The following is a 27,137-nucleotide window of genomic DNA, read 5'->3' on the forward strand; positions in this document are numbered from 1 at the left end:
AGATTTTTTTTTGTAAAAAAAAAGTTTCTAGATCAATCTGTATAGTTTCACCTTCTCTACAACGGGAACTTATACAGCTTAATATAAAAGTATTAATGAACTATTAATCTAGCTTTAATTCTATATTAAACACTTTACTTGATCAACTAAATAAACAATTAATTAGAGTTAAATAAAAACGAGTCACTCGCACATGTCTCTGTCTTCCTCCCAAATTCACCACTATTTCTTTTTATTTTCTTCTTTTGTCCAGATTTGATTCAGACAACTACACTCTCTCTCTCTCTCTCTCTCTGTCGACCCTCCACTATATAAGAAGACAATAGAGAGGAGCTTAAGATGAAGAGCAGAGTCATCCTCAGCCATAGAGAGAGAAGAGATAAGCATAATTACACACAGATTGAAACCACAATGGAGAGAAAGCCCTTTGATGTTGAGACAACTGAGGATCACAAACCCTACTCCTCCGTCGATGGCGGTGGTTCTGATTCTGTCGATTCATTTGACCAAGACCAGAAAAAGCTCGTTTATAGAGGCTGGAAAGTCATGCCCTTTATCATTGGTAAAACGCTCTCTTTTTTCTTCAGACAACCTTTTTTGGTTTCTTTTTTTTTTTGTCTTCTTCTTTGACAAATATCTGCAATGAGATTGTGAAATTAATTAAATTTGGTTTTGAAAAAAAAAACAAGAATTGATTGAAACCCATATCAACCAAACCGGTGGAGTGAAACAAGAATCATGCATTTTAAGTTTGCCTTTGTGAATAATGTGAATAAAATGTTAAAAAGTTTGTTACTTTATGGTTTGACTAATAGTCATTTATGTTGGAAAAAAACCATTGTGTCACAGGTAATGAGACATTTGAGAAGATAGGGATCATTGGGACATTATCAAACCTTCTAGTGTACCTAACTTCAGTATTCAACCTTAAGAGCTATACAGCTGCAACCATCATCAACGCCTTTAGTGGCACTATCAACTTCGGCACTTTCCTCGCTGCTTTCCTCTGCGACACTTACTTTGGTCGCTACAAGACTCTCTCTGTTGCTGTCGTCGCCTGTTTTCTGGTATATGACCTTTCCTCTTTTGTTTTCAACCAAGATTCTGTCTTTTTTTTATTATTATTACTAAAACCATATTTCCATCTTTTTGTTGTAGGGATCGCTCGTGATACTGCTCACCGCTGCAGTTCCAGGTCTCCACCCCACTCCTTGTGGAACACAGAGTTCCTGCCAAGGCCCAACCGAGGGCCAGATTGCGTTTCTCCTGATGGGTTTAGCGCTTCTCGTGGTGGGTGCTGGTGGGATCAGGCCGTGCAACTTGGCCTTTGGTGCTGACCAGTTCAACCCCAAGTCAGAATCCGGAAAGAAAGGAATCAACAGCTTCTTCAACTGGTACTTCTTCACCTTCACGTTCGCGCAGATCATCTCCCTCACGCTGGTTGTCTACATCCAGTCGAATGTGAGCTGGACCATCGGTTTGAGTATCCCCGTGGGTCTCATGTTCTTGGCCTGCGTCATCTTCTTCGCTGGTGATAAACTGTATGTGAAAGTCAAAGCCTCTGGTAGTCCGTTGGCTGGTATAGGTCATGTCATAGCCGCGGCGATCAAGAAACGTGGTCTGAAGCCGGTTAAGCAGCCTTGGATCGATCTCTACAACCACATTCCTCATAATTACGCAAACTCTACCCTAAAATACACCGACCAGCTTAGGTAAAAGTCAGAGTAGTTCTCTCTCATTGTTTCTTTGTTCCTTTTGCTGAACAAATGTTACGGTTTGCCAGGTTTCTTGACAAAGCGGCGATTATGACCCCTGAGGACAAGTTGAACTCGGATGGAACGGCGTCGGATCCATGGAAACTATGCACGATGCAGCAAGTGGAAGAAGTGAAATGCATCGTGAGAGTGATTCCGATCTGGTTCTCTTGCGCCATCTACTCCCTTGCAATAAGCATGCAGATGACTTATCCAGTCTTCCAAGCGCTCCAGAGCGACAGGCTACTAGGTTCGGGTGGCTTCAAGATTCCAGCCGCCACATACGTAGTGTTCTTGATGACCGGTATGACGGTTTTCATCGTGATCTACGACCGTGTCCTCGTCCCCTCGCTCAGAAGAGTGACGGGTCTAGACACGGGGATAACTCTCTTGCAAAGAATAGGAGCCGGCATTTTCTTCGCCGTGCTGAGCTTATTGGTCTCCGGGTTCATAGAGGAGCGTAGAAGAACCTTCGCGCTTACAAGACCAACGCTCGGTTCGGATCCTCGGACAGGAGAGATCTCCTCCATGTCAGCGATGTGGCTGATTCCTCAGCTGGTGCTCGCGGGGATAGCTGAGGCTTTTGCAGCCATTGGACAGATGGAGTTTTACTACAAGCAGTTTCCTGAGAACATGAAGAGCTTTGCGGGTTCTATCTTCTACGTCGGCGGAGGAGTTTCTAGCTACCTCGCTAGCTTCTTGATCTCGACTGTTCATAGAACGACTGAGCATTCCCCTACGGGGAACTGGTTAGCTGAGGATCTGAACAAGGCGAAGCTGGATTACTTCTATTTCATGCTCGCGGGACTCATGTTCGTTAACTTTCTTTACTTCTTGTTGATGGCTAGATGGTATAGATACAAAGGCACTCATGATGAAGTCGGTTATGTGGTTGAGACTGTTGAAGAAGATACAAAGCAGCAGGAGGACAAGAACTCTGTCTGATTTCTCGAAACTTTTGTTATATTTGGTTCTTCTGCTTCAGTCTCATCTTTGTTGTTGTTGCACTTCCCATAGATAAGATGAATGAAGAAAATCACTTCCAACATTTTAAACATGTATTTGTAATGAAAGATTTTTGTTGCTAATATCAAACTGTGTACGGCGATTCTGTTTCGCCTTTCAATACAGCAGCAGAGCAGAACAAACTAGTATAAAAGGACTACAGGAATGGGAGATGAAGCAATAAGAATGGGAAATTATAGGCCTATTTCATGTTTTAATGTGCTACAAAAAATGATCTCGAATCGAAGGTCCTAGCAAAATGACTGAAAAGAATTCTACCAAAATTAATTTCCAAGAATCAATCAGCTATTGATGAAAATGTTTCAGGCAGTGTTGGAGAACGGGAAGAGCTTTTCCACCATATTGTTATTGTTGGAGAGAATTCTGTTTGGGTCAAGCTCCCTTCGTTCTTTGTTGTAAGCATCCACAGGGAATCGTTTTCTGAGTCTTTCTTGTAGGGCTTCAAGTTCCTCTTTATCCTTCGGTATCTGATTACATAAAGAGTCCAAGCATTAAACGTTAGAGAACGTCCAAACAGCAACCTCACTCATTTCCTCTGATTGCATTTTTTAGCAGAACAAGGTATTAAGATACATTCGGTTATAGGAGCTAACTAAAGTATTAATTTCTAAAGAAGCGAGTCAATCAGGACAACTAAATCTACAGTTACCTCAATTTTGGCCCAATTAATGTTCATATGCAGAATATTGATCCCACAAATGTGCTTGTGTCAAACGTCTATAGTGGAAAAACTCATCTGTGATGTCCTTCCTCTGGCGAGGGTCTGCTGTCGGGAGGTACATGATTATACCAACCTGACACAACATGTTACGTAGCATATTATAAGTGTAGATGACTAGCAACTGAGAAATAAAACGGCACAATGTCAATTCTGGAACAAGATTGGTCAAATAGCAAGAATCTACCAAGCGAATGGCCGTCGGAGCGTCGGAGAAGAAGTGACCGGAGCATTTTGACCGAGCAAAAAGTTTCTGTACAAAATCACAGGATCAGGTTTAGAAGATTTAAGAAAATTTTCAAAATGACCCGAAACTATACCAGTTTTCTTAATTTGAACCGTTATAAAAAAAATTATAATTAACAAATTAACCTCATAAGTTCGGATTGGGTATCAGATGGTCCAGATTACAAGACCAATCAAAACCATATCACTATTGTAGTCTTTTTACTTTTGTCTCGTATGGGAATCGAGTCGAACTCTATGTTTGATTGACTGGACAAAGTCACAAAGCCAACTCATTCTTGAGTCATCCACATTATATTCTCTTTCTTTTTTCTTTATTTTTTTGAAACACCACATTATATTCTCTTTTTTTTTTTGAAACACACACCACATTATATTCTCTATGTTCCATTTTCTGTAGCTTAACATGATGTTTTAGTTTTTTTTTGACATATTTAAAATTATTTATTTTAATTTCATTTTTATCTATTTTTTTTATTTTAAAATAATTTATTTAGTTTTCAATAAAGATGTCATTCATATTTTTACCTTTTAATTTTTTATTGGTTTCAACTGTTTAAATATAAAAATTAATCTTTCAATTATGAGAAAATTATAACTTCATATTCAAAATATGAAAAAGCAATAGTTTTCTTCTAAGAAGTAACGTTTGGTAAACTCTATAATCCCTATGCCTTCAGTCAAAAAAAAAACTCTATAATCCCTAAAAGGTTTTTAATTTGGAATAATTTGTAAATTACCCGATTTAAGATTATAAATTTGAAAAGTACACTGTTATAATAATATTTTGCAAACTACACTTATTTATGTATTATAAGACTCTTTTGCCCTTATTTCAATTTAAGCTAAAACATTTTAATAATAAAAACTCTAAATTATTTGTATATTAGTTATTTTGAGATAATTCTGTTGGATTATAATAATTTATAAATTTACTGAACTATAATATTTAAAATTATACATGGATAACTATTGAAATATTTATTGCTTTATCTCTAGAACGTATCTTATGTACAAATTATTCATAAAATCCTTTATCATATTTTTTATTAAATGGTCTGAAACTATAAAATTTGTTTCTTAATCATGAAGTTTAAAAGAGTTGGTATAAAAAACCTAGCCTAAGACACAAAATGATATAATATTTGAATTTTGAGAGATTAAAAGATTCAAAGAGTTTGCTAGATAGAGCACATCCACTACATAAATAAGTAAAAAAATTGTGAATGTATTTGTTGACTTTACAAGAAACATTATGTATTATTTTCTAGACTCAACTCTTATTTTTTGTGATATAAGAAAACTATGGTGATTATAAAACATATTTAAGAGTAAATTATAACAAAAAAATCACCAAACACCAAAGTTACATGTTGACACAAGATTGTGTCTTCCTCAAATACAAAAAAGGACCACAGTGATTAAAAAAAGTACAAAATCCGGACGTCTGAAAACAAAATATTGAATTCTAAATTTTTTTGTTGTATAACTTAAAACAAAACACGAAAATATTTATGTTCATTTGTTCTATTTCTATTAAATTTTTATTTAAGTATTGAAATTACTATAATCTTAACTTGGTTAATTTAGTCAGTTCACTTATAAATAAGTGTAGTTTTCAAAGAATTTAAAATATGGTGTAGTTTTCAAAATATATTCTCATTTGATGGCATTTTTCCAAATTTCCCCTTTTAATTTTGTATAGTTCTCATTGTCACTAACAAAAAAAATAGGTGTCAAGTCCAGGTTCAGTTAACTACTTTATATATCACAAATAAATCATGTAAATAATATGCTATAAAAATAGAGAAATGTAGCTATATACTATATTAATATATAATTTTATAGTAGCGTGAAAAGATCAAAATACAGAAAATACTAGTAACCACGAGCGGAATAGACGGTTCAACCGCATCGAACTGCACCAAACCACCCATTCACAATTTGACATCCATCGACCCGAACCGGTCTAAATCTCACATGGTAAAATCCCCTAAATCGATTTTGTGCATAGAGAGCGAAACGAGTCTTCTTCTACTCTACTCTCCATCTCTTTTAACCCTCACCAACCCTCCCTCTCCGTCGATCCCTCCGCTGCCTGATAACTCCGATTTAACCTTCTCTTAGCATCCTTCTTCATGCGGATTACCCCAGTTTCGAGCTGAATCGTCGTCGTGAATGGGTCAGAAGAAAAAACCCCTCGCGTCTCGCTCCAAACAACCGCTGCCTCCTTCTTCGGCGGCAGAGGCTGAGTCGACTGAGGCTTCCGCTTGTACCTTCCACGAAGGCGGGGTTTCTGGAACCACCGCGACGGCGGCTAATGCGGAGCCGCCGTCGTCCGATTCGGCTGCTATCAAGCTCGAGTGCGAGAAGGCGCTATCCTCGCTCCAGAAAGGGAGCTACAACAAGGCGATTCGGCTCATGAAGGAATCGTGCGCTCGCCACCAGCACTCCGCCCTAATCCACCGCGTCCAGGGGACCGTCTGCGTCAAGGTCGCCTCCGTCTACGAGGATCTAGCCACGAAGCAGAAGCATCTCCGCAGCGCCATTGAATCCGCTAGAAAAGCTGTGGAGCTGTCGCCCAACTCCATCGAGTTCGGCCATTTCTACGCTAACTTGCTCTACGAGGCGGCTAACGATGGGAGAGAGTACGAGGAGGTCGTGCAGGAGTGCCATCGAGCTCTCTCCATCGAGAACCCTATCGATCCCGCTAAGGACAGTCTCCAGGTTGAGAACCAGCAGAAGATATTGACCCCTGAGGGTCGTATTGCTAACGTGCAGGAAGAGCTTAGGTCGCTGGTGCAGAAGTCGAATCTTGGTTCGTTGTCCACTCTGATGAAGCACCTGGGGAATGGGGAAGATAACTTTCGGTTTTTCCCCGTTAGGAGGATGGTTGAGGACCCTATTGAGAGTAGCTTGGTTCAGACCAGGAGGCCGAACGAGATTAAGAAAGCTAACAAGACTCCTGAAGAGTGGAGGAAGGAGATTGAGGTGAGGGTGGCTGCAGCTAGGTTGTGTCAGCAGAAGTCAGAGTCTTCCTCTTCGGATAATGTCAACAGCAAAGGATCAGATCCAACACTAGGCGCGGGTCAGAGAAGCGGGGAGAGGAGAAAGCATGGAAATGCTAAGAAAAACAGCTCCACAGACGGGAGAAGGGATCGGGCTAGGCTATATTGGGAGTCTACGAGCAAACAAAAGAAACAAGAGTTGCTTAGAGTTAAGCTCAGTGATCTTAAGAGTCACTTTAGTCCGTCAAAGGATGGACAAGCAAATGAGATTATTACTGAAGCTTTGTCCTTTTACGAGGCTAATAGAACTTGGAGGTTCTGGGTTTGCTACGGGTGTAGTGAAAAGTTCATGGATTGTGAGGCTCATCTGCAGCATATTGTGCAGGAGCACATAGGTAACGTTTTACCTAAGACGCAAATGGTTTTACCTCAAAGCCTCAATAGCGAGATGATCGAGATGCTTCTTAGTTCCCCATGGAAACCATTGGATCTCCCTGCTGCTGCGAAATTGCTTTGGAGCCAGCAGAAAATCCAAAGTACTGAGCATAATGAGTTTCACACTAGAGATAATATGGAAGATGGTGACGACTGCTTCGAGGATGCCCGGAATGATACGTCACCAGAGAAAGAAAATTTTGGAGATGCTTGCAAAGGTTGTGATGAGAATGGGTCTGAAGAGGGTAAGATGTCAAATCCGTTTCATCTTCCTGATGGATGGCCGATATCTGATGATTCTGAACGTACAAAGCTCCTTGCAAAAATCCGCGGAGCCTTTGAGCTACTTATCAGACACAACTATTTAGCTGCCAGCCATTATGATAAGGTCATACAGTTTACTGTGGATGAACTCCGGCATCTACCCTCGGTTTCGCAGTTCTTAAATCGTGGTTTGGCTCAGTCACCCATATGCATTTGCTTTTTGGGAGCTATTCAGCTCAGGAAAATTCTCAAATTCCTGCAAGACTTGTCACAGGGCTGTGGGTTGACTCGATATTCTGATCCAACTAACCCAAGCGATGAAGTTAGTAATTTTGGCGACCTGGTTCTTGAAGTTACGGAGGAGATTCGTCTTGATAGTGAAGATACATGTCTTCTTCTGGATGAAAAATTTCTTGGCACTGAGTGCATCCAAGAGAAGTATATGGGGTCAGCATTGAATAACAGAGCTATAGCAAGTTTTGGAGATATAGCTAATGGCAACGATGTATCTTCTGGTGAGGATGGATTTCTTTCATGGATCTTCACAGGACCCTCTAGCGAGGAACAAATTGTGTCGTGGATGCGCACAAAGGAAGAGAAAAATAAGAAAGGACTGGAGATCATGAAGACTCTTGAGAAGGAGTTCTGTCACTTGCAGAACCTCTGGGACAGGAAATGCGAGCACTTAAGCTACGAGGGAGCACTGCAGACTGTTGAAGACCTTTGTCTTGAAGAAGGTCGGAAGAGGGAGACTTCAGCAGAGTTTACCCACGAAAGCTATGAATCTGTACTCAGAAGGCGAAGAGAAGAGCTGATTGAGAGTGAACATGAATTGATGTTCATCAGTAGTAGGTTTGAGGTAGATGCTATAACAAATGTCTTAAAAGACGCAGACTCTCTTAACCATAATCAATTTGGATATGAAGAATCATATGCCTGCACGAGTTCTCATCTACGTGATCTGGAATCTGGTGAAGAAGTTGATGAATGGGGGATTAGAGATTCCTTTCGTGAGGTTGATAGTTTCATAGAGACTGCGATCCAGAAACAAAAGGAAAATTTGGCTGCAGAGGTAACCTTTTCTATCTTTAGGCAACACGACTGAGATAGTTAATAACTATATTTTTCTAAACAAATACTCTGTATGTGTGCTATTACAGCTTAACAAAATCGATGCAAGAATGATGCACAGTGTTACTGGGGTACAGAAATTAGAGATAAAGCTTGGACCTGCTTCCTACAATAATTATCAAATAGTACTGTTACCCTTGGTGAAGTCCTACATGCGGGTAAGTATTTAACTTATTAAAATAGTTTAATTTTTCTTCCTCTGGTTGCAGTGTCCTTTTGGGTTGTAATAGCATTTCTATCTTAATCTCTATCTAGGCACATTTGGAGGCATTGGCAGATAAAGATGCCACTGAGAAGTCTGATGCTGCAAGTGAAGCATTACTCGTGGAGCTCGCTCTTGATTCTAAGAAGGAGGCTCGGGGAAGAAATGATAATCCGAAACACACACAGGAAAAGTCCAAGGAGAAGAAAAAGAATAAAGACACCAAGAAACTGAAGGAATTAAAGGTTTGAATAATTTGGTGTCTACATTTTAAATGTTTTTTTGTCTATGTATATAACTAGCTTTAATGTTTTCCTTTAGGCTTCTCTTGGAAACGACCATCGCTTCCATGTTGATTCAGTTGAACACAGGTGAAGATCTGCACTGCACTTTTTTTTTAGTTCAGATTCTGTTAAATATTCTCGTTCTCAAAATATTAGTGGTGAGTAATTTTTCTTTGATGTATTTTGATAATTTCTTGTTCCAGCCTCCCTTCGATTGCATCTTTTGGCGATCCCTCAGAGGCTGACGTAGTACCTGAAGCTGTTGAAGCTTTAAAACAACAGGAAGAGGAATACAGACGCCGAATAGAGCTAGAGCTAGAGGAAATAAAGCTTGAAAAAACTCTGGAATATCAAAGAAGAATTGAGAATGAAGCTAAGGAGAAGCATATTGCAGAACAACAAAAGAAATTCAGCCCTTTAGTTCCAATGAATGCTGCAGAAGAAGTGTATGATGTTTGCAGAGATAATGTCGTTGATGGTTTAGATCTACAAGAGCAAGAAAAAATCGTAAGTCTGGTAAACATTGTGTGACAAGGTTGTTGAGTCGTGAATCATCACTGAATTTATTTTTGGGTTTATTTGCTTTACTAGGAGAACCGGGTTCAAAGAAATGGACTACCTCATGACTTGGAAGGAACCCGAGTGAATACAAATGGTGGTTTTCCGTCAACAAATCATTGTGTGATATCTGATGCTGTAACGGTTCAGGATATGAAATCCCAAAAAGGTTACCACTTGTCTTCGGTTTTTGATGCATGTCTCTAATGACCTTTCTGAGACACTTACAATTGTTTTGTTGTTGTTGTTCTAGTGGCTAATGGGGTATCTACTCCAGATGGTGTTTTCCAATCTGATCAACGCACTGGGAGGAGGGGTAGACGCCAAAAAACTTCTAACAAGTTAGCTGGACCATCTGAGAGTATAAATAGTGAATCTCATAGGTCAGGCACCGACAAGGAGACAAAATCTGAAAGTCTACGTAGCAATGGTGGTAAGTGTTTTTTCCCATATATCCTTCTCTCGGTCTGATGTTTTCAGAGAAAGATAGTTATTATGTCAATTTATTGTTTTACCTCTGTTTACTGTTATTTTGAACTTGAATAATGAAACTGATATATGCGTTGGAACTTATAGTTCAGGGTTATGTTTTTCAAAAACTGGGGCCTCTGTGACTAATGTATCTTGATTTTTCCTTTTCTCTCAAAAAGGAATGACAGTATTTACATTGATTTCTAGCAATTGTTTTCTGACGTCTTTCAATCGATTTTATATCATGTTGAGTAAGATGCGGGAACAAAGACATTAAGACAATTACAAGCTGAAGAGGATGAAGAAGAAAAGTTTCAAGCTGACCTCAAAAAGGCAGTGCGTCAAAGCCTTGGTAGTTTTTTCAACCATCCTTGCTTATTAGATATTGTGTCTCGTTATCAGCCTTTAACTTTGTTTGCAACTTGCCCATTTGACTGAGAGTGTCATTTGTATGTAGAATGGTTTATTGTATATACCGCTTTCTCTATTTAGATGTCATGCTCTTTTTTTCCCGTTTTCATCATATTTATTGTGTGATCATTTTGGGGTGACAAAGCCTCTGATACGAAACATCTGACTCCGGAACATTTTGTTTCAACCAGACGCGTACCAAGGAGGTAGAAATATGACGTCATGTTTGAGGACACCTCTGGATGTAAGCAGTGATGGGGTTTCTGATGTCACAAAGGAGTCTCAGAGCTCGACCGAAGTTGTCATATTTGGTACAGGTCTTCAGAATGAAATTGGGGAATACAATTGCTTTTTGAATGTTATCATACAGGTAACCTTCATTCTCATAAACTGTTTAATGTCTCAGCTATCACTGTCTAGTGTCTATCATATCAAGCTTAAAAGATTTTATATTTGATGAGTTTGTTTTGATCAGTCTCTATGGAATCTGAGGATGTTTCGGGATGAATTCTTACGGAGCTCAACGCTAGAGCACCATCACGTGGGAGATCCTTGTGTTATCTGCTCATTGTATGAAGTTTTTACTGCTTTAAGCGCTGCATCGAAGGAAATGCAAAAAGAACCAGAACCTGTAGCTCCTTCTTCTCTCAGGATTGCGTTGAGTAACTTGTATCCAGATAGCAGTTCCTTCCAGGAGGTAAAGTAATTGATGTTTATCCTTACGGAGTAAATTTTTCGTTTGCATCACTAGCCTAAACTTGAGCATCATATGGTGGACAGGCTCAGATGAACGATGCTTCAGAAGTAATGGCTGTGATTTTCGACTGTCTTCATCGTGCATTTTCTCAAAGCTCAAGTGTGTCTGACACAGAATCGTCTGAGAGCAACTGTACAGGTTCATGGGACTGTGGCAACCGCACATGTATCGCCCATTCGCTGTTTGGAATGAATATTTTTGAGCAACTGAACTGCTACAGCTGTGGGCTGGAGTCCAGGCATATGAAGTACACTTCCTTTTTCCATAATATCAACGCTAGTGCCCTACGGACCATGAAGGTAAAAGGAAATGCTAACCATGCAAGTTTTTTCAACCAACCTGAGGTTTCACATGTTAGTAGACAATTCACTGTGGTTTTGCCCCATTAATAGGTTGCCTGCGCTGAGAATTCATTTGACGATCTTTTAAACCTTGTCGAGATGAACCACCAACTAGCCTGTGATCCTGATGCTGGTGGGTGTGGGAAACCCAACCATATCCGCCACATTCTCACCACTCCACCACATGTTTTCACTACAGGTAATACCCTTTTAGGATTATGATAAATGATGCAAACCTTTTGGTATTTATGTCTTAACACTCAATATTTTGCGAGTTGGCAGTTTTAGGGTGGCAAAACTCATGTGAGAGTGTAGAAGACATAGCAGCTACGCTCGCAGCCCTAAATACCGAGATAGACATCAGTATCATGTACCGTGGTCTGGACCCAAAGAGTACCTATAGCTTAGCTTCTGTGGTACGTGTTTCTTCTTCTTCTTCCTTGGGCATTACCAGAAGGATGGTTTCGTCCTTAAATCCGACTCTACTTTGTGTTTTCGTTCTGGCCTTTCATAATCTAAGTTGTTCTTTTGATATTTCTATACTCTCAGGTATGCTATTACGGACAGCATTATCATTGCTTTGCATATAGTCATGAACACGTTCGGTGGATCATGTTCGATGACAAAACCGTGAAGGTAATGAAAACAATTGAAATAAACTTGACTTTGCAGGCAAAGACACTATTATTCCACATTCATCACCCATTATATGTGATATTTTCAGGTGATTGGTAGTTGGAGTGATGTGCTTTCTATGTGTAAGAAAGGACACTTGCAGCCACAGGTTCTTCTCTATGAGAAGAAACAACGTTAGATCAAAAAGAAAATGGTAAAAAAAAAAGGACACACAGAGCAAGTGGAGATGGGTTGCTACAGTTTAGGAGATCTCCCAAGTACATACTACAAAGGAAGTAAGTACTTTTTTTTTGACAATCAGAGCGAGGAAGAACTGTGATTTACTCATCACTCATCAGTGGTTCAAAGAGGATGGGGAAGAAGATTTTGTCTTTTTAAGTGTTTTCTTTGCAAGAGATCTTACAAGATAGTTTGCTTAGGTAAAATCATTATCACATTTAAGGATTATATGGTCGTAAAAATCTATGCAATTTCTTTTTCATTTTCATTGGTCAATATCCTTCCTCCATAGCCCAAGAAGCATGTTACCTCTCGGGTGGGTGGAGAATCCTTTTTGACAGTTTTACAGTAGCTATAAATCAAAATCCATAGGTTAACCTAATTAGTTTCAAAAGGAACATTAGGGTCGATTTGTATGTATAAAATGATTCAGAATCTATAAGCTATGTATAATTTTTGACCTTTATCACCGAAGAGAGTCGATAGCAAACCCTTGTGAGAGTCATTAACAAACCAAGGGTGTTTGAGGTCCTCTAGATGCTTTCTCTGTTGTTAATCCTGAGCCAAAGAACACAAGCTTCCAACTAAATCCAAACTGATTGGGACCACCATCTTAAGAGATATAGCAAGAAGAGAAACCAATCTCATAAACACCTATCTTACAAACGATCCAACCAAGAAAATAACCAAAATTCGAACCAAAATAATTGAATTAACCAAAATTTTCTAAACTTCTGAATCGAATTAACCGAATTAAGAAAAATATGAAACTAATTAACTGAATTGACCGGACTAACTGAAACTATCCAAATTTAATAGATTTTACCCGATTTTTAACAGAATATAATTAAAACCAAAAATTTTGGTTAGTTTCGATAAAAATTATACAAATCGAACTACTAGATTATCATACTGAAACCAAACCAAAAAGTTCAATTCAAGATTTAGTCGAACTGAATTATCCAAAAACTGAACTACCTGAACCGATTAGTTTGGATAGATTGATGGCTATATTTATATGTTTTGGATATTTAATTCTAAATAAAATTATTTTGACTTCTGTAACAAAAAATGTATGGGTCTCACAGAAAAATGTATGAAGGAAATTTCTTGTGGGTCCCTCATCGTATAGCTTTAAACCAATAGCGTTTGTTGAACTTCTAAAGCCTGTCACAAACAAATTATTAAAAACCCTTAAAAAAGAAACAAAAGAATTGTGTGGCTACCAAGAGAAGATGGCAAGTAACATCATAACTAGCCTGTCAACGACACTAGTTCTTCCCCAGAGCTTCACTCGACCTGCAAATACGAGGTATTATTATTTTGAGTATCACAAGTAGTTGCTTGCTTTGTTGGATCTTGGAACTAAAGTTTCATTAGCGGCCCTCCATACTATTAGCAACGTTCGCCCTTTATGTAGAGTGAATTGTCTTTAGTGTAGTAGTTTACATATCACTGCTGGTATCATCAAGGTCTCAGGTTCAATACTTGATAGCAGCAGCCGGGGTCATTTAAAAGTCAGGACCGGTATTAACCCCAAGATCATAGTTAAAGTTTTCTTAGGCTTAGGACATACTTACAGAAACTGTCTCTAGATTCAAGGTTTACTTATCTCAGATTTGCGGTTAGGAGGATCAACAGTAGATCTCACGATTCCAAAGGGTTTCTGAAGAAGTCAACAGTAAAATGTTCCTTGGAGAATCCCATTGAAAGCAAGGAGACTTTGAGAAAGCATTTTGTTGCAGGGTTTGCTACCATTTTGCTTCTCTCTCAGGCAGGCCAGGTATTATGATGCTTTAGCCAACATTGCGATAGGCATGCTCGTTTGCTCCCAAGGACCATTTGAATTTTGTGAGTTTTCCTTGGCAGGGTGTTGCATTGGATCTCTCATCAGGTCAGGATCACAACATTTGTCAACTGGGAAGTGCTGCTGTGGAAGAAAACAAACCTACTCTTCCACTTGATAATGACCCGGAAGAGATGATGATGATGATGATGATGATGATGAGAGGCATGACTGCTAAGAACTTTGACCCAGTTAGGTACTCTGGAAGATGGTTTGAAGTAGCTTCTCTTAAGCGTGGCTTTGCTGGTCAAGGCCAAGAAGATTGCCATTGCACACAGGTATACTGTTAAAAACGTCTCATCCTCTAAAAAGTATAACGTGAGAAGAGCAATTAATAATCTCATCTTGAGTACATTCAGCTTCTGTTTTCAACTTTTTGCAGGGAGTATACACGTTTGATATGAAGGAACCAGCTATAAGGGTAGACACGTTTTGTGTTCACGGTAGCCCTGATGGGTATATAACAGGAATCAGAGGAAAAGTTCAATGCGTTGGAGCACAAGACCTGGAGAAAACTGAGACTGACTTAGAAAAGCAAGAGATGATTAAAGAGAAATGTTACCTTCGGTTTCCCACCATTCCTTTCATCCCCAAGTTGCCTTATGATGTCATAGCTACAGACTATGACAACTACGCTCTTGTTTCTGGAGCCAAAGACAGGAGCTTTGTTCAGGTGATGATGGATGATGATTCAATGTGTTTGAGAATATCTGTGTGTTGATTCTTACATAAAGTAATATGTGTGTGTTGGATGATATGTCAGGTATACTCAAGGACACCTAACCCGGGACCTGAGTTCATAGCCAAGTACAAAGACTATTTGGGGCAGTTTGGGTACGACCCGGAGAAAATAAAGGATACTCCACAGGACTGTGAAGTGATGTCTGATGGTCAGCTAGCTGCTATGATGTCCATGCCAGGTATGGAGAAAACGCTGACAAACCAGTTTCCAGATCTTGAACTAAGAAAGGCAGTCCAGTTTGATCCCTTCACAAGTGTGTTTGAAACCTTGAAGAAACTGGTCCCACTCTATTTCAAGTAGAGAAGCTTCTCTGCCCCCTCAAGAGTCTTTTTGAATTCTGAATGTAGATTATTTATGCTGCTTGTACACCTGACTGAGTGAGTGTATAGATATGAATTATTTTCTAAGATAAAGTCATATGAGCACAAAGTCTTATTAATAGATATATGTGTTAAAATTATTTAATTTAACTATATATTATACCATGAAAAATAGAATTGTAATTTAATTTTCATGTAATGTGTTGTGAACTCCATTTTGATAAATCGTTTGCCGTGAGAAGAATAAGAAAAATAAAAAAGAGAAGCGTCATTTAAACGACATCGTTGTGTGTGACTTAGTGAGTAAAACCGGACATGAGATCTGAAGGGAATATGTTCAATTTGATCTGTAATAACGCACATAAATCTCCGGTTAGAATAAGCGGAGGAGTTGTCAAAGAAGACGAAGACTGGACTTTTGTTTCGCGACGTCTCCGAGAGAGAGAGAGAGAGATGGGGATAGTAAGTAAAGCTGGAGATTGGTCGTTCAAGGCCTTCACGGCGGGGCTAGGGTTCGCCACCATCTACCTTACAGCCACTTTCTCCGTTAATGTCTACCGTGGCCTTTCTTGGCACAATTCTCAATCTGTAAGTTGTTTCTTCTTTGATTTGATTGCTTCTGAGATGAGAGATTGTCTAGATTTAGGGCATAACCAAACCCTATAACGATAAAACCACAGAAAATACAATCTCTTCAGACACACTTAGTTATAAGCCTACACCTGACTAACTGCTCTCTGCTATATTCATTCACTCCTAGGCTAGACAGACATAGCAAGAGTTAAACCCCCTGAGCTGAAACTCCAGCCAGTTGCCTAAAACTACTTCACATTTCTTGTCCTCTGTGTCATGGCTTATATCATAACACTTGTGTGTATTAGATTGCTAAGATTTTTTTTTTTTTGTCATATGGAGTAACATTCATTTACCTTATGCAGTTTCTTTGGTAAGGATAATGATTACTCTTATTAGTAGTAGCAGAAAAGAAATACAATGGGTTTATCACTTTTTCATCAATGTTCATGTCCTCTTAAAGATGTGTTTTTTTTAAGCAATATGCTGTAACGATCCATGGTTTTGCCTTCACCTTTTTTACTTGGATCTTTTGTTTACATTTTGTTTATCTTTGTTTTGTTGACGATCCATGGTTTTGCCTTGACCTCTTCTTGGTTTATGAATTAAGCTGCTGATATACATTCATTCACCACTGTTAAATCTCATTTCCAAAGATAAAAAACGATCATGTTAGGAAGTACATGACTAAGAATTCATGCTTCTTTTCCTTGCAGAAGCTGGAGATGGAGCAATCTGAAGAAGAAACCGAATGATCTGAATTAAGCTCTGCTCTCTCACGCAGCAGATGCTTCTTTCCATTAATATTTGCGAATGTTGTTTCGTTGCATACACCAAGTATATCTTTGTTTCGATTCTAGGAACAATGAAATAAAAAAAAAAGATGAATTTTTTTTGGTTTGATATAGTTCACTAAACTTTGTGATGTGATTCTGAATGTTCCATAGTATACCAAAAAGGCAAACTTTTACACTAGATCCACTATATTACGGATAAGTATTAAACAAGCTTAAGTTGCTTAAATTTGACTGTATTATAGGCGCAATCTTTGAGCTCGTGACAAACGAGTCCTTCTGGTCCATTGAGTTTCTTTCTCAAATCATAACTGCGTTGCTTTATTCTATCAATAGCGATTTGGGTTTCTCGGAAAAAAAAACAACAAATACAAGGAAACAAAAACACCAAATCCTTTTTGGTTTATTCACTTATTCAGAGCAAAAGCCAACATGAACTTTTGAGATTTACTAAAAAAAAAAGAGGAAGAAGGAAGGGTGATGATCAAACTCATATGAGCTTTACTCCTGCAGCAGCTTAATCTTCCTTTTGCAATGTTGCTCTCGCATAGATCTCATAGCAGCACCCTGAATGAAACAAGCACACATGAGTAATGCTTTTCAACTCAAAACACAAAACACTAATATGTCATCAAACCTAAACTACAAAGTGTAGAAAATTTGTTAGCTTTCCATCAAAGGAAAAGACAGGCTGATGATAATACACAATAAAATAACATACAAGCAAGTGACAAACATAAATGTTACGAGGAACAACATATTAGGTGAAGCACAACACAAGATGAGAGAGAAAGAAAATGTATTTAGATGTAGTAGGTACGGTAGGTAGGGTACCAGCAAGAAGGACAAGAGTGAGAACATCTCCAGCTTTTTTCAATTGGCGTACTCCTTTCTTATGCGACTTGAATCTCCTCAAAGCATCATTCTCAGCCAAGAGCTGGAGACAAAAAAAAAAGACAACTCATAAAGAAACTATTAATCAATTACACTGCTTTTTAAAATTCAAACCCGAATCATCTGTTAGAACAGATCCGATCCCTCCTACTACACTAGATAGGGATTAAAAGATAGTTACATCTTTCTCGCGAGTTCCTAGCTCAACATGGAACCCACGACGGGATTGAGCTAAGGCGCCATCCGGCTTCTGCTCAAAATAGAGATCAAAGAGAGAGAGAGAGAGAGAGAGAGAGAGAGAGTTAAAACGAGATTCTGTTCTAATATAGATCAAATGAATCCGTTTTTAAAGAGAGATTCATTCGATGGGAAAACCTGGGAAGAAGATCGGAGGTGAGATGCAATCGAGGTGTTGTTTAGCAAAAACGCCATTTCTATCTAAGCAAGCCTTTCAATCAATTAAGAGTAAGACCAAACGATCGATCGATAGCAACGATTGATGAGAGACGCAAGACAAGACGGAGTAAGTTTATTATGTGTTTTGCTCTTTGTCCCCAAACCTAAATTAATTATTTAATTCTGACCTCCAAATTTGTCCCTCGTTTAATTGCCACTTGATGCAAAGTAATCATCATTTACAAACGTACTACTACTGTACTCTCTTTTTATTATTGTTCTCTAAAATTGAAGAGGCTCGGATTGATGCAGTCTATAATAGTGGCGGCAGACAAAAGTGTATAGTTAGATCTGTGTTTTACTCGTGTTCAGATTAATAAAAGTACATACTCAAGAGAGGGATTATGAGACATATATCAAAATAAACACACACACACCATACAATATATCAAACCAAGCCAACAAACAAACGAGTTATAATCTTGGTTATATAAACTAAACCAGAAAACTTAAAGATCGCAAATTAAGGGACACTGCTAGCAACCCCATGTGCATATTACAGACAAGTTCATGTCGAATTTGAGCTTATTGGTGGCTGATCTGAACATAGCTTGTGTTCGTGTCTGCCTAATTTAACGAATTTTCAAATGTTAATATTTTAATAAGCTAAACGGGTTTCAAACGGGCGTTAAGGTTAAACGGGCTTTATATAAAAGGGCTTTCCCGTTGTAACATAATCCCTAAAAATGTCCGGGTTTTTTTTGTGGGTTGATTTGGTTCTTGTCAAAAATGGAATAATAGTTAACCGGTTAATGTCAAAAGTATTTTTGGTACGTCGAGAGGAGCGATCATCAGACAGAGAGCTAGAAGAGAAAAAAAAAAAGGAAAAAAGAAAGGGATCTTCCCAATCCCATGGACGATCTCTGAGAAACCAAATCCATCTGGTAAAATTTCAATCCTGATCCGGGAGGCTCGATTATTATTTTTGTTGGAAATGGTGTTGGTATTGGCATTGGGGGATATACATGTACCCCAAAGAGCGGCTGATCTACCCCCAAAGTTCAAATCCATGCTCGTTCCTGGCAAGATTCAACACATCCTCTGCACTGGCAACCTCTCCATCAAAGTATTAAATGCCTTTTTTTTTTCTTTCTCTTTTTTCTTAAATAATTTTTTTTTTAGTATTTCAGGAAATACATGACTACTTGAAGACGATCTGCCCTGATTTGCATATAGTTAGAGGCGAGTTTGACGAAGATGCACGTTACCCCGACACTAAAACCTTGTCTATTGGCCAATTCAAGCTCGGTCTCTGCCACGGCCACCAGGTTTGATTACCACAATCTCCCTCTTTACCATCAACTATCTGTCTACATTATTGTCATCATCCATGTTCCCTTTTAAAAAAAGAGCTTCTTCATACATACAGGTGATCCCATGGGGCGATTTAGACTCACTAGCCATGCTTCAGAGACAGCTCGACGTGGACATACTTGTCACTGGACATACTCACCAGTTCACTGCCTACAAACACGAGGGAGGAGTCGTCATCAACCCGGGCTCTGCTACTGGTGCTTACAGCACCATTAACCAAGATGTTAACCCGAGCTTTGTTCTTATGGATATCGATGGTCTTCGTGTTGTCGTCTATGTCTACGAGCTCATCGATGGCGAGGTTAAAGTCGACAAGATCGATTTCAAGAAGGCCTCCTCCACTTCTGCTCCTTAATCCCGTTTGGAACTTTCTTTAGCTTCAATAATCTTTATAGACTTTTGGTTTAAGCGTTCTATTTGTTCAACTAATTAAAGATAATGTTTGACACTCTTATCATAAAGAAGTTCAAATATTTGCAACCTTTACAAACACATCTTCAAGCGTTGTGTCAGCAAGTCCCCAAGCAACCACCGGGAACATCTTCTTTGCCTTCTCCACCGCCTCAAACACCTCAGCGATCTTTGTCTCCTTCTTTGGCAGCTCGAACTTTTGAGTCCCCGAGGTTCTATATATCTTCTTTGCGTTCTTGGAGATGCTACGCACTAGTTTCTCCACTTCTTCCTCTTTTTCCTCTGAGCTTGTCATTGTCAATACATAGGATCCTCCATATCTACCCTTCAACTGTCATTACGTAATTAATTTTCAGTTAAAACTTTCTGAACGTCGATAGCTCTAGTTCGTTTCTTATGAATATATAAGTCAAAAACATGAACTGTTTGAGTTTTAACCTCCTTAGGATTGCCTATGCATTGCAAACTTCCATTGACGAATATTCCAAGACGATCACATAACACTTCAGCTTCTTCCATTGAATGTGCTGAAACATATAACCAAAGCTAATGGAGAATACAATAAAGGGGCAGACGAAGAATGGAGATAAGAAGATATATACTAGTGAGTATTATCGCTCCTTTCCGCTTAGCACGTTTCACTACGTCCCATAAACTTTTCCTCGAGGCTGGATCAAGCCCAGTACTTGGCTCATCCATGTAAACAACCTTGACAAATTTCCTCAAAAAGACTTTTGTTACATGATTACATCTAACAAGTTAAAATGACATAATAATAATGAAGAGAGGTTTTTCAAGTTACTTTAGGGTTTCCTATAAGAGAAATGGCAACGCTTAGCCGTCTCTTCATCCCTCCGCTGTATCTTCTAACCTCTTTGTCTCCATTTCCTCCATGAAAAAGGTTCACACTGCGTAGTGACTCTTCAACAGCCTAAAAAGGGACAACACTCTCTGTTTTTTACTCTTTCTTAATTTCCTTTGCACATAAACCAGTCAAGTGAAAACATAAACTTACTTGTGTTAAGACAGAACCTTTAAGATTCTTGAGCCTTCCATAGAAAAGTAGATGCTCCCTTCCACTCAATTTATCCCACAACAGACTGTGTGTGTATAATGAAACGAAGTAAGAAACAGTGTAGCCTCAGAAGAAAAAAGAAGATTGCACATTTTATAATTTATTATAGATTTTTACTCGTGTTGCGGACAGACTCCAATTGTTGTATATATCCTATCCATATCGGTTAAAATGTCAAGGCCTTGGACGAACGCTGTGCCAGATGTTGGTTTAATGATTCCTGTCATCTACACATAACATTTGACTCAAGTTTATAAGAAGAACAAAGGAATATCAATAATTAAAAAAAAATATGAATGTAAAAATTACAGACCATGTTGATGAAAGAGGTTTTGCCAGCTCCATTAGGACCAAGCATGCCAAAACATTCTCCTTGAGGTAAAGCAAGAGATAATCCTCTTACCGCCAGTTTCTTAGGGTTCCCGTCTTTACCTGAGTATACCTTCTTCAGATTATTGCATAAAACCGCGCAGTTTCCAGTTGATTCAAGTAGATACTGCTCCACTTTCTCCCTCTTGACACCATAACAATCTTTAAGTCTAGCAAATTTTTTTGTCAAATACTGAAAACCATAATCTTGTCTTATGTGTTTGTTTACCTCTTGACACACATCTGGTTTGGAAACCTGTTTGTTAGAAGAAGAGTAGTGTTGTTGTTGTTTCTTCTTCTTTGAAGGACTTTGCATGAAGAAGAAGAAGAATGGATGTTTACTAGAGTAAGTGATTTGATCAATGTAAAACGCTGAAACAAGAAGTAGAAGCCACTCAATGAGCATGATCCAAGTCACTTCTTTCATTCCATCCCCAAAATCTCTCCATCTCATTCCGTGAACCCCACGGTAGTCTGCCGCAAACGCAGACTGTGATAACTCATATAGCCCACGGTACAACGAAAACCCAGGGTATAACTCCATTGCAATGATCCATCCTCCTATTAAAAAAAACTCATAAACCTTGCTTTTAAATTTTTTTTTGGACTACTACTAGCAAATGCTTGAGTGGGGGATTTAAGAACTTTTACTTGGGAAGTGAGGATCTTCCAAGAAGAATTGAAAAAGAAAGATTCCTAGGAGTCCAGTTCCAAAGACATATATGTATGCTATAACTGAAATGATTTTCAAAACGAATAAATTGTAACAATTTTGTGTTGCGAATTTTAGAATCAAGACCAAGATGGATACTAGTATACTACTGTACCTGTAGCAGTTTTAACATCTGAGAACATTGCGGATGCTAAGAAAGCGACTGATATTTGAAGATTTATGCTAATCAAAAAGAACACAAGCTGGATACTATAGTCATTGAGCCTGAAGAAGTTTAGCCCTGGAGTAAAAGATTAACAAGTTCTTGAGAATGTACATAGAAAGACATATAGAGTCTGTGGCAATAGTTAGTTAGTTACCAATGGCTGAACCGAATATGGCGAAGCACAACATGTATAGAATGGAGACAAGAACAAAATAGGTGTATGAAACAATCCAGTAAGGAGCATCACCAAGTCCATGCATCTTCATCATGATTCTTAACCTCTGTTGTTTCTCATAGACCAGTGTGGTTAAGATCACCTTTACATGATATCCAGATTAAAAAAAACTTCAATGAAAAGCCACGAGAGAAGGGATTGTTTGATGCATTGAGAGAATCTTTTAAAGACTTACAGGGAATAACAGCAGTATCACCCATGTGAAGAAGAGCGGACCGATTAGGGAGGTGATGTCTAGGGCCAGTTTAGTCTCTGGTTTGGGCATTTCTTTGATATACTCAAACAGGATCTTTGTCTGAGAACCTTTTAGAAACTCAAGATATGCATTAGATGCCTGGAAAACGTTACAGACAAAAAAAAAAAGAACTCAAATTGTGTAGTAAATGATACTCTTGAGATGGGCAAAGGCTTATTAAGCAAAATATGCACCAGGTTGACCAAGCGAGGGACTCGAATCAGAGCCATAGGGCGAATCACTGTATTGTTCTTGTAGGTAGAGTTGTACCAAACATTAACGTTGAGTCTGTTCCTATTTGTGTTCTGATAATCAAAAGCTACAAAAAATGGAAGCTTAAGTCACAGAAGTACACTACTATCTAAACAAATATCATTGGTGAGATGAGATGAGAGACCTGCAGGATACTCGTTGATCTTCTCTTCTTGATTTCCTTTTCGATAACCTTTGAAAAGCTCTTTGTTCACATCAGAAGAACTATTCCGCCACAAGTTTAGTCCTCTGACACAGTTTATCTCTAATATATACTCAAAAAGGCAAACAACACACAAGACATATTAAATACTCTGTTTTCTTGGAATACATCAAGATTTGGCAGACTTATGTTAAATACCTTTGGGGAAAGAAAGAGGTGGTTGGTGTATTAAGATTGAGAAAGAAGAGTTTGGTGAGCATTGATGTTTGATATTGTAGATGGGGATATCTGAGATGAAAGAAGAGTCCATATAATTGGTGTATGCTGTCAAAGATGATGACCCCTGCATGCAATATAGTATAAAGTTACAGAATCCAAAATGAAGCGAAATACAAAAAAAAAAAAAAATACATAGATTCTTTTAAGAACTTACCAATACATAATTAGCTAAATCTCCATCAAACTCAGGTGAATTACTATACATATTCTGCATCAGATCTGGAAAACAAAACAACTTATTGAACACAAAATAGAAAGCAAATCTGTAAAAAGGAGTTATTGATAATATGGTTTTATACTTTCTCCAAGCGACTGGTTATTCCCGGTAAAGAGAAAGGTGACAGGTGAAGAATGGCTCAGGTATGGAGAAGTCGCGGCTCGGTATTGAGGAGACGGGATTTGAAGTAATGGAGTCCATTGAGATGGGCTAGGAATGGCGCAAAACGCTGCTTGATCTGAAGTAGAATACCTTAAGCCACAAGTATTCTCGTTTAAGCACCCACATTGACCATGGTCCGCGCTGAATTGAGAGTCAAAGAGCATCTGAATAACAACGAGAAGTAGACAGAGGAAGAAAGGGATCGTGACGAGACGTACATTGCTCCATATGTTACGTTTCTGCATCAAAGAACAAACAAGGCAACATGTTTACTCTGTTTAGGCTGTTTAAATAAAATTCTTTTGAGAAAAAAAAATTGAAACCTGGAAAACTAAATTCTTCCTAAGTAAAGCATCGGCTTGAGTAAAGATACTTGCAGGACTTGAATCCGCCATCATTTATAGTGTAAAAAGATTTGAAAATGAAATCTCTGAAAAAAAATGTTTTCTTGAATGTGTATATAGACGCTAGGGAAGGCATACAGTTGTAGTAGCTTATGGTGTTTCTTTATCAGGATATAAGAGATGACATATATTAACTGTACACGTTACTGAAGTGGCATACAGATATTGGACAATAGGGTTGTGTTTTCTTGTAAATTCTATTTCGTGTAGGCCACGTAAGAGTCTTGCTTGCATCACTCACCTAAGAAATGTACTCTTTACCAAAACCTATATACGTATGCATATATAATAATAAGATTTAAGTTCTTTTGTTCATTGGCACAAGTGAATATCTCAACCATATCCATTTAAAGCTTATTTTCTTAGGAAGCCACAGTGTTCAAAAAATCGGTTTATACAAAATGATTTTCTTAAACAAGTTTTCTTTTTAAGGGTCTGTACGGTATCTCGGCACTATTCCATATAAAACGTCTTAACTTTTGTTTAGAAATTTGGAAAATGAGCACCCGACCTGGTAGTTCTAGAGTTTTGGGTTTTGCAACCGTAACAAAAACAAAGTTTCAGTTATTATCAAACTAAAGCTCTCTAATAGAAAAGCTCATTCATCTTCACGTTTCGCCAAGTCCCTTTAACAAAGGAAACTTTTGCAGAGAAGGCCATGTCTAAGCCATTGTTCAACAACTCTAGAAAAAGAAAAAGAACTGATCCGAAAATGTCTTCTACTTAGGATTATAAATAGTCAGAGCTTAGGATTGTGTCTTTTCTTCTTCTTCTTCTTCTTCTTCTTGTTCTCCGTTACCTTCATCTTCAGCTTCCACACCTAAGGATTGGTCTAAGTACTCCTGAGCGTCTTCTAGTGCAGATTCATTTGCATCTGTTGCATACAGTATCTTCTTCACTGCTACCACTATCTGCATGCGTGGTGGTTCCAAGCCATACACATCAGTCTCAAAGACAAAAATAATCGTCACTCACAGGTTGAATTAAGAGGAAGAGAAACATCTTGGGGCTGATAAGTGAAGCTGGTGACTAAAGGAAACCAAGAAAGACAAACTTTAGATAATAAAACAGTCTCTAGGGAAATGCTTACAGGAAGATCCTCTACTTGAGGAGTTTGGCAAAGTAACTCTACATCCCTGAGCTTGGAGAAGTAAAAGTCTCTTTCTCTTTCCAAGAGGTCAAAAGAGATCTTGAGATCTGCAAGCTGTATTATAACGCACAAGTGAATGAAGTTTTCAGTTACACATGAACATACAAAGAAAAAGGGTAACGTACAACAAACAGATCATTGAAGATTATATCAAAGAGCGATAGGATCTGTTGGGCAGTATACCTCCTTCGACAAAACCTGTACTTGAGCTGATTTTGCTGGCTTGAGCTGCCCTGAGAATAACAATTCCAGCAATGTTCAAAAAGACACATATATAGAAGAAGAAGAATTGTCAGGATAAAGAATCTGTTCATGCAGACGTGGATTGGGTGGAGGATGATGATTATTGTTGGGCATCTTATTAGATCCCTTTACACTCCTCTCTTTACCACCTTTTGATCTTCTTTCCACTGGATTATAGCTCCTACAAAGAATCATTATAGAGAGACAATGGAAGGGTAACAAATTCAAAACTCTGAGATCAGATGGTAAAAAAACACACATACTCATTCATAATGCCACCATTAATGGAATCACAGAAACGTTTCAGCCACTGTAGAAACTCCAAGTTATCCAGGGGTCGGCCTCTGACTAGCCTGTTAATTTCCAATGGCTGAGGTGTTTACAATGTGTTGTAGTGACATAGATAGAAAAAAACCTGTTAGTGACTGACCAACACACCTGAAGCTTGATGAACCTGAGATAGGATTGTGTTTTTTTTCTTTTTTACCTTTGTAATTTTCAGCTTATTGAACACATCTTGCAGGACCTTGTAGTTTTGTATCATATCATATTCGTTCTTTGCATCAAAATTAACCTTGCAGAAGAGATTTTTTTTTTTTTTAAGATATTAAAGCTTCCAAGAAGCAAACAAAACATGCAAATGATGATTAAAAGAAAATGAAAGTAGAATAACCTTGTGCATTGGCACAACTCCAGGAAAGGTCACATCAAGCATCTGACATTGAACAGCACCAGATGCAGCCTAACAAAAAAAAAGAACAGAAAATTAACTAACGAGAAAGAGAACAATCTCATTTCCATTTCAAGAACAGAACTGGTAAAAGCTCTTTAGATCTTTCTAACATTGAATCTGTGGGCATTGCAAACTTTGAACACTCAAAAACATGTAAACAATCGATACATTAATAAAACCATCATCTTCTAGTCCAAACATCATCATCTTACTCTCATAAATCACATAGCTCCGAGACTGAAGCAAATCGAACTCAAATCTGCAAGTTCTATCCAAGTTCAAAACCCTAATTCCCCAAAGAAGAGGAAAGAGGAAGCTGAGATGCAGATTCGAACAAAGAGCATACCTCTTCCACGCGAGAGAGACTGAGATGAAGGCGGTCGTTGATCCAAGTCAGAATCTCGTTTCTTCCGACAAAGTAAGCACTGTCCATGATTCCGATGTTCGTCGCCATTTTGCTTCTTAACCCCCAAAAAGAAATAAGAAGAAGAAAAACCTTTTCTTTTCTTTTCTTTTTTTCCTTGGTCCGGTGAAACTAGAGCTATTGGTTGGGGGTATTAATGGGAAAATCAGTAGAATACGTCAAGAACTCTTATTTATTTTCGGTGATGAAAAAAACAGAACTGAACTGTTTTGGTTTTGATTGTGAGGAAGAGAAACTGAAGCAGAGAAAATGTCGGGGAGAGAGAGGGAGAGGTACTGTAAAGGCAAAATAAAAGCAGGAGCGGTAACGCTGGCAGCGGCAACTGCAAACTTTTGCTAATATATTTTTTTTAATTTAACTTATTCGTTTTATCGGCGTAGGATGTTTTGCGTGAACCAGCATTTTTAATTTAGAAAATAATATTTCTATAAATTACTGTATTATTTATTTCTTTTTCCCTAAAAAATACTGTAACTATAAATTTTTCCCTAAACTTTTTAGCACACA

The 27,137-nt window shown here is 38.4% G+C and overlaps 8 protein-coding genes and 1 long non-coding RNA gene across 10 annotated transcripts; 5 read left to right on the plus strand and 4 right to left on the minus strand.

The window, feature by feature from the left end:
• Nucleotides 1-247: 247 nt before the first annotated feature.
• LOC108859395 (protein NRT1/ PTR FAMILY 2.10) lies at nt 248-2,882 on the plus strand. Its single transcript, XM_018633293.2, has 4 exons — nt 248-562; nt 850-1,067; nt 1,159-1,712; nt 1,784-2,882. The coding sequence occupies exons 1-4, from the start codon at nt 340-342 to the stop codon at nt 2,697-2,699; spliced, it is 1,911 nt and encodes a 636-aa protein (XP_018488795.1). The 5' UTR covers nt 248-339; the 3' UTR covers nt 2,700-2,882.
• A 124-nt stretch (nt 2,883-3,006) lies between these two features.
• LOC108859394 (uncharacterized) lies at nt 3,007-3,789 on the minus strand. Its single transcript, XR_001950476.2, has 3 exons — nt 3,686-3,789; nt 3,430-3,574; nt 3,007-3,247 (listed from the first exon to the last, which is right to left on the minus strand). It is a non-coding gene; the product is annotated as an uncharacterized LOC108859394 (long non-coding RNA).
• A 1,966-nt stretch (nt 3,790-5,755) lies between these two features.
• Nucleotides 5,756-12,729, plus strand: LOC108859393 (uncharacterized). The gene is made up of 15 exons (XM_018633292.2): nt 5,756-8,523; nt 8,612-8,740; nt 8,838-9,029; nt 9,106-9,155; nt 9,272-9,575; nt 9,660-9,795; nt 9,880-10,059; nt 10,354-10,449; nt 10,700-10,878; nt 10,984-11,205; nt 11,289-11,564; nt 11,658-11,805; nt 11,889-12,022; nt 12,156-12,242; nt 12,331-12,729. Exons 1-15 carry the CDS (start codon nt 5,923-5,925, stop codon nt 12,418-12,420), a joined length of 4,824 nt encoding a protein of 1,607 aa, XP_018488794.1. The 5' UTR covers nt 5,756-5,922; the 3' UTR covers nt 12,421-12,729.
• An 890-nt stretch (nt 12,730-13,619) lies between these two features.
• LOC108859391 (chloroplastic lipocalin) lies at nt 13,620-15,488 on the plus strand. Of its 2 annotated transcripts, none has more exons than XM_018633290.2 (5): nt 13,620-13,773; nt 14,091-14,244; nt 14,331-14,585; nt 14,690-14,980; nt 15,071-15,488. In XM_018633290.2, the coding sequence occupies exons 1-5, from the start codon at nt 13,697-13,699 to the stop codon at nt 15,347-15,349; spliced, it is 1,056 nt and encodes a 351-aa protein (XP_018488792.1). In that variant the 5' UTR covers nt 13,620-13,696; the 3' UTR covers nt 15,350-15,488. The 2 variants fall into 2 exon arrangements, with proteins under 2 accessions (XP_018488792.1, XP_018488791.1); XM_018633289.2 differs by having other exon boundaries at nt 13,621-13,773; nt 14,079-14,244.
• Nucleotides 15,489-15,669: 181 nt separating this feature from the next.
• Nucleotides 15,670-16,845, plus strand: LOC108859392 (uncharacterized). Its single transcript, XM_018633291.2, has 2 exons — nt 15,670-15,957; nt 16,659-16,845. Exons 1-2 carry the CDS (start codon nt 15,685-15,687, stop codon nt 16,695-16,697), a joined length of 312 nt encoding a protein of 103 aa, XP_018488793.1. The 5' UTR covers nt 15,670-15,684; the 3' UTR covers nt 16,698-16,845.
• A 196-nt stretch (nt 16,846-17,041) lies between these two features.
• LOC108859389 (succinate dehydrogenase subunit 7A, mitochondrial) lies at nt 17,042-18,214 on the minus strand. Its single transcript, XM_018633287.2, has 4 exons — nt 18,006-18,214; nt 17,812-17,880; nt 17,571-17,673; nt 17,042-17,303 (listed from the first exon to the last, which is right to left on the minus strand). The coding sequence occupies exons 1-4, from the start codon at nt 18,060-18,062 to the stop codon at nt 17,254-17,256; spliced, it is 279 nt and encodes a 92-aa protein (XP_018488789.1). The 5' UTR covers nt 18,063-18,214; the 3' UTR covers nt 17,042-17,253.
• Nucleotides 18,215-18,863: 649 nt separating this feature from the next.
• Nucleotides 18,864-19,901, plus strand: LOC108859385 (vacuolar protein sorting-associated protein 29). The gene is made up of 3 exons (XM_018633283.2): nt 18,864-19,152; nt 19,217-19,354; nt 19,456-19,901. The coding sequence occupies exons 1-3, from the start codon at nt 19,021-19,023 to the stop codon at nt 19,753-19,755; spliced, it is 570 nt and encodes a 189-aa protein (XP_018488785.1). The 5' UTR covers nt 18,864-19,020; the 3' UTR covers nt 19,756-19,901.
• LOC108859383 (ABC transporter A family member 8) lies at nt 19,832-24,156 on the minus strand. The gene is made up of 18 exons (XM_018633281.2): nt 24,000-24,156; nt 23,597-23,915; nt 23,452-23,516; nt 23,217-23,361; nt 23,001-23,120; nt 22,798-22,922; nt 22,544-22,702; nt 22,288-22,450; nt 22,083-22,208; nt 21,907-21,990; nt 21,485-21,816; nt 21,200-21,400; nt 21,004-21,113; nt 20,827-20,911; nt 20,614-20,742; nt 20,414-20,519; nt 20,250-20,338; nt 19,832-20,142 (listed from the first exon to the last, which is right to left on the minus strand). Exons 1-18 carry the CDS (start codon nt 24,072-24,074, stop codon nt 19,867-19,869), a joined length of 2,709 nt encoding a protein of 902 aa, XP_018488783.2. The 5' UTR covers nt 24,075-24,156; the 3' UTR covers nt 19,832-19,866.
• A 473-nt stretch (nt 24,157-24,629) lies between these two features.
• LOC108859384 (microtubule-associated protein RP/EB family member 1A) lies at nt 24,630-26,954 on the minus strand. Its single transcript, XM_018633282.2, has 8 exons — nt 26,553-26,954; nt 26,147-26,215; nt 25,961-26,047; nt 25,737-25,843; nt 25,551-25,654; nt 25,414-25,463; nt 25,171-25,284; nt 24,630-24,991 (listed from the first exon to the last, which is right to left on the minus strand). Exons 1-8 carry the CDS (start codon nt 26,658-26,660, stop codon nt 24,827-24,829), a joined length of 804 nt encoding a protein of 267 aa, XP_018488784.2. The 5' UTR covers nt 26,661-26,954; the 3' UTR covers nt 24,630-24,826.
• Nucleotides 26,955-27,137: the final 183 nt, after the last annotated feature.

The sequence above is a fragment of the Raphanus sativus genome, chromosome 5 (genome assembly GCF_000801105.2).
Source record: "Raphanus sativus cultivar WK10039 chromosome 5, ASM80110v3, whole genome shotgun sequence".
NCBI classification, from domain to species: domain Eukaryota; kingdom Viridiplantae; phylum Streptophyta; class Magnoliopsida; order Brassicales; family Brassicaceae; genus Raphanus; species Raphanus sativus.